Consider the following 6,284-nt stretch of genomic DNA (forward strand, 5'->3'; position numbering starts at 1 on the left):
CGACTATGAAGTGCTCGGGGGCTTGTCAGGGATACATCCCCAGTACCCACAAGGAAGGAAGAAGTCAAACTCCTACTAGGATTCCCCTGTAATCCTACTAAGACTCATCCCGTGTAATCCTACTAGGACTCCTCCTTGTAATCCGACTAGTACTCTGCTCTTGGAGTATACAAAGGAGGGCAGGGGTACCTAGCTTGGCAGGTCACACCTCAACACCCAAGCGCAGGGCGCAATATACAAACACCCCTAAACAGGACGCAGGGTATTACGCTACTCTAGCGGCCCGAACCTGTATAAATCTGTGTCTTGTGTCCTCGTTTTTACCTTCAAGTTCTAGGTCCAGCGATCCCCCACTACACATTCTGCTACCACGGGTACCCCTTGGAAGACGGCCGGTATAAATCACCGACACCATGGTTTCTTAAAACTACGGTATCAAAATATACGTCTTTGGCTTCTAAAATTATATGCTTCCTCCATTCCAAATTGTAGGTCGTTTCAACCTTTCTAGATTCATAAATATTATTATGCACTACATAATAATATTTATGAACTAAAAATGCAAAATAACCTATAATTTGGAACGGATGGTGTAGTTTTCTGCTCGTAAAATCAAAACTAAACTACGAGGTTCAAATAGGCCGTGCAGTATGGTTTCTGGGTTGCTTTTCAATTCGTAACTACTCTAAACTCAGGTCCGTATAAACAATTATAGGTCACACAGAACCGGTTCTCCTCTCTGGGGTCCATTACTAGAAAAATGAGCATTCGTCCTTGAGTACTAACATGCGAAATTAGTACCGGATAGAAATTTTTATTCTCAAAGACCTTTTAGTACCGGGCAATAACATCCGGTACTAAATCACCATTTAGTGCCGGTCGGTGTTATCGCCCGGTACTAAGAGGCCTCGACCATTTAGTACCAGACAATAACACCAGTTTAGTACCGGACAATAACACCAGTATCTTGTGGAGAGGCCTAAATGTCACATGTTATTTTAAAAGTAAAGCATATCTAACTCAAGCGCGAAGCTTGAAGTCGTCGGTTTGAATCCTACGGACCATGCACGCGCATATTACGCGTGAAATTCGCGTGACTTGTCACTTGCGACGATGCGTATGTGCGGGACCCGTTCGTTATATTTTTTTTCCAAATTTTTTTGGGCGCAACACTTCACCAGTAGTGGTCCCATCCTCTCGGAGAGCAGGAGTCTTTTTTTTTCCCTCACATTTGTTGCTTCCTACTTCGGTCCTTCCCTTTGCCTCCTGGACGTCTTCGTGCGAACTTTAAAGTGCGATCAACGTATCATCAAGCACCACCTTTCGTTGTGGTTTCTAGAAAAGCTCTAGACAATGCCACATGTTCGTTATCTTTAAGCTAAGCATCACCATCTCGAATGCATTATCTTTCGAAAGGTTCCAAATTAAATATCTTGCTGCAATTGTTAATTGTCGAAGGTCTTTCGCGAAATTTAGTACATGTTGGTTTTTAGCGGATTTCGGTATTATTAGCTAGAAATCATAAAAAAATGGCTTTGCACTTTGCGCATTTAAGTACCAGATTATAATTAAAACTGAGACTGTTTGGATCCATAGATAGTAAAAGCTAGGAGTTGGATTATTGCTTTGAGATATCAATATAGTCTATAATGTCAGCTGGGATGCAGGACAGATGAATGGTGGTAATGGCGAGTAATTTTCAGTAAACTCTAATATAAAGTTTGGTCATTCTGCAATGACAAAGCTGGTAAAAACTAGAGTCGACTCGTGAAATTGTTACATAATCTGGGTTAAAGATCATAAAAGCTTCATCCCAAAGCTGCATTGTTTGTTCCTTGAGTTAAAGTTTAATCCGTATCACATCGAATATTCGGAGGCTAATTAGGAGGATTAAATATGAGTTAATTATAAAACTAATTGCACTGATGGAGGCTAAACGGCGAGACGAATTTATTAAGCCTAATTAGTTCATAATTTGATAATGTGCTGCTACAATAAACATTTGCTAATGATGAATTAATTAGGCTTAATAGATTCGTCTCGCTGTTTAGCCTCCATCTGTATAATGAATTTTGTAAATAATTTACGTTTAATATTTATAATTAGTATCTAAATATCGGTTGCGTTGTTAAACCGGAACCAAATGCCCCATGATCTCTGCTGATCTAAACCGGGCCTGAAGCTTTATTAAGAAATGATGACTCCGTTCTAAAGTTCTTTCCCCCAGGCTTCTCTCTTCCATCCCACGTCGAATATATGCTGTGCCCCCCAGGCCCCAGCTGTTCCACACGTCTCTTCACTCTTCCGTCTCGCCTCGTCCAACGCTTCCTCCTCCCCCCACCCGGCCGGCCCCATGGCCCACCACCACTCGCCGTCGCCGTCCGGGAGCAGCAGCCGCCGCCGCCTGTCGGAGCTGCTGGGGGAGCAGCAGGAGCCATTCTACCTCGACCTCTACCTCCTCGAGAAGGGCTGCTCCCCCGCCTTCCTCGACGCGGCCGCGTGCGGCGGCGGCGCCAGCGCCTGCTCGACGTGCTGGCCGAGGGCCCGCAGCACCGGCGGCAGGTTGCTGAGACGGCCGGCGGCGAGGCGCAAGAAGGGCCGCGGCGTGCTCAGGCTGCTCCTCTCCAAGATCCTCAGCGGCGCGACGACGACTGCGCCTGCTGCGGCGGCGGCCAAGAAGAAGCGGCAGCAGCGGCCGGCCGCTATTGGCTGGCGCCGCCCCGATGCCGACGTGAAGCGGACCACGCCGGTACGTTCCGCGAACGCCGGTGTCCCGGCTTCCCCCAGCGCCGTCGAATGCCACCACCGCACGGAGGTTGACGAGGAGCGCGAGGAAGAAGACGATGGCGAGGACGAGGACGAGGACGAGTCGTCGAAGAAGCAGCTGAGCCCGGTATCCGTGCTGGAGCGGCGCCTGTTCGAGCACTTGCCGCCGCCGCCGCACGCGCAGAGTAAGCAAGCATCCATCTCTTTCGCACCCGTAGAGAGCTCAAAGTCTGACGCGCCATTAATTGCAACCACCGGCATGCAGAAGCCTTCGTCCTCTTCAGCGAGCTCCTCGAGGCAGCCTGCACACCCACCACGCTGCTGTCCCTCCTCGCCAACGCCAAACAGTTCAGAAACAGTTCCAAAGACGGCGGCGGCGGCTCAACGCCGACGACGACTCCACGCCGATTCCGGAAGAAGAACAACAGTCATGCGCGACGGGAAGACACGCTTCCGTTCGAGAGAGACCTCGCCACGGCGACCGCGCTCGTATCGTCCGAGCTGGCCGGCGCGAGGGTCCGTCCCGAGCACGTGGGGCCGGAGCGTGAGGACATCGCCGCCGACATCGCGGCGGCGGTGCTGGACGCGATGACGGAGGAGGCGGCGGCGGAGCTGATGATGACGATGAGGATGGACCAACCATGGGTGTGCGGCTAACACGGCGGCGACGGCGACCTCCGTTGTTGGGTTTCTGGTGGGGTGATGTACGTATCCCGGGCGTCGACGTGTGCGCGTATTCTATGGGTGATTGATGGTGGCGTGGCGGGTTTCTTGGTTGACGAGGGCAGGCGCGTGTAGGTTTGGGTTTATTTTGTGCTAATTGCCTGTGATAGGGCCTGGCTAGCTACCCTTTTTGGTTGTTGGCGTGACAGGGCTTGGCACGCATGCTAAGACTAACGGAGCTTGTAAGTATATGGTGGTTAACATGCACGGTGAGATTGTGTTATTAACCGAGAGATAAGAACAGAGATCCTAGCTCTTTTTAACTATAATGAGCATTGAACATGTGTGTGTCTTTTAAGATTACTGAATGCAAGCAGTGCAGGATGTATGGGAGATATGGATGAATTCAGATGTTCTCTGCTGGGCATGTCAGGAGATGATGTCTATAATTAGTATATATGCCTTCGTAAATTGAGCTGTATTTTCTCGGTCGGGACGAATTTGAATTCTATGCGCGTCCGTACGTACGTGCAGCTTTGTACACTAGCATGCAGTGCACCGCACGTGCGACAAAACAATGCGTTGCGGGCGGCCAGATGGCCACGATGGGCATGCGCTTTGTCTTGGGTTTATCGGCTCTGTTTTTTTTTTTGCGAAAATTTATCGGCTCTGTTCATTCATTCGGTGGCAAAGCATATTGGCTGACATGAACCGTGCTCTGCTAGGCATGCATAGCCACCTTTGCACATCTTACTAGCTCGGATGTACGGTCGCACGGATGTCACACGTGCAGGCACAAATGCAACAACTACAGATTGTCACTCTTCATGTAGCCAAGGCGCGAACTATGTCGAATTTCGTGATTTTTATTTTTTGTCAAAAAAATACAAGTGTTCAAAAAAGAAAATTCTTCGACTAGACAAGTAGAAGGAAAATGAAGGAAAAGTTGCGATGTGCAAAGCAGGCATGGACGGCACAGTGCACGCGCGAGTACTGTACGGTGCCACGGGCGGGACGCGGCAGCAGCAGGCCAGCAGCCAGCCACTGTACTCGCCGGTCAGTAGCACTTGCCGTCCGTCGCCCCTTGACCCGTGATCGACCAGCCGACGATCGGCGAGTCGGCGACCACGGACGGCAGCGACGGCTCGCGAGCTAGGAGCAGAGTACGCTGTACCGGCCACCGCGTCCTCTGCTCTGCTTCCGTCCGTTATGTGAGGAGGATGTCCCGTCCCGTTCCGTTCCGTGCGTCCTGGCGGGCGGGCAGAGCATCTCGGGCGAGGGCGACGTCGGAGCGACCGCCATCATTCTTCCTCTTTTTTTTTCCCATTCGAATAAAAAAAAACAACGATGCCTTAACCGAACTAAATCACAGGTGTGCGTACGCCGTTGAACTGAGAGGGAGGCCGGAGGCGTACGTGCGCGCTGTATTTCTTTTCGTTTCTATACGTGGTGGACGAAGAGAACCACGGGAACGGGACGGGTCCCACCTCCGAAAATCCGTGCGGTTTGGTGCCTTACGCGCGCAACTTCAACAGTCTTAAAAAAAAACTCTCAATATATATAAAATTATATATTGAGAGCTCTACTAAAAATTTATTCTCTCAAAATCATGTCATCCAACAACATCCCCAATAATAAATCCTCAATACTTCAAAACTGACCACGTTAGCACGTGGATCCTCCCGTCCAATGGCCGTTGTCCCGCCACCGCCGTAGCAGCTCGAGGTGCGGCGCTTCGCGGCGGCTCGCGCCGCAGAGATCCGCTCCCTCCACGCTGCCATCTCAGGCTGCCTCGATGATGGCAGCAGTCGCTCCCAGAAGAAGTCACTCTCCGAGCGCTGCCACACCACGGGGCACCTCCCCAGCAAGCGCGCCGCCGCTGAAGCGGAGACGACTCAGCCGGGACCGGAGAGGTGGGTCCCGCAGGGAAGGGGAGCTCCGCGCCGCGGAAACAATCGAGAAGGGTGAGGTGGCGGCGGGAGCTCGCTGGTAACCCCGTGGAGGGGATTCGTCTTGCGCGTCGGTGCCCAGGTAAGGTGAGCAATGGTGATGTGTTGTGAGGGAAATGGAGGATTTTTTGTTCAGTGCGTTAGAATATGAGAATCGAAAATTCCGAGGACGAGCAGTTCGGGAGGAATGGGAAGGATCGAACCCCCGCATACATGCGGGGTGATAGAGGTGTTTTTTCGTCTACAGGAAAGATAAGGAGCTGTTAAAGGTAAGATTTTTTTAAATAAGATTTTAGGATAATTTTAAAGGAGGGTTTGGAGTGCTCTTATCCTTGTCGCTCGCTGCGTCCGACGATCCCTCCGTGCGCTGCGCACCGCATCGCCTTCTTGGAAATGGGACGATCAAGCCGCGTGCTTCTCCTCTTCACTCTCCCCAGCACTTCTGCGGCGTCACCTCTTGCAGCACGCATACTCGTCTGACTCGCTACACGACCCCGCAGGAGGATTTCTTGAATCCAACGGAAACGACAAAAATACAACAACCACCCAAGAAATATTAAAGGGATCAATAACGGACGGCGGTGGACCACATTTGCTTAGCCCGCCCGTCTCGAGGATCTATTTGCTGTGAAATGTCGTGGCATGGCGTGCAAAAAAGATGTTTTCCTTGAAGAATCTATGTGCCAAAATAGTACCTAGCCTTTAAAAGGATGATGAAACTGTCAAAAGTTCTCATTCCTATAGACGACACAGGAGCAGCTACTTTTACACATTCTCGGCCTTTTTCCAGTTTCCTGCCCAAGCCGGAGCCACTACGGGCTTTGAGCTTGTCCTTCTTAGAACCGGCCTTTCCAGGCCCAGAACCACCCTAATAATTCAGCCATAACCATAATTATTTCGTGAGGA

General features: G+C 50.8%; 1 protein-coding gene across 1 annotated transcript; it reads left to right on the plus strand.

Annotated features, from left to right (window-relative positions):
* Positions 1-2,122: 2,122 nt before the first annotated feature.
* Positions 2,123-3,787, plus strand: LOC117847588 (uncharacterized). The gene is made up of 2 exons (XM_034728810.2): positions 2,123-2,951; positions 3,032-3,787. Exons 1-2 carry the CDS (start codon positions 2,354-2,356, stop codon positions 3,421-3,423), a joined length of 990 nt encoding a protein of 329 aa, XP_034584701.1. The 5' UTR covers positions 2,123-2,353; the 3' UTR covers positions 3,424-3,787.
* The last annotated feature ends 2,497 nt before the right edge of the window (positions 3,788-6,284 follow it).

The sequence above is a fragment of the Setaria viridis genome, chromosome 3, assembly GCF_005286985.2.
Source record: "Setaria viridis chromosome 3, Setaria_viridis_v4.0, whole genome shotgun sequence".
In the NCBI taxonomy this organism is placed as follows: domain Eukaryota; kingdom Viridiplantae; phylum Streptophyta; class Magnoliopsida; order Poales; family Poaceae; genus Setaria; species Setaria viridis.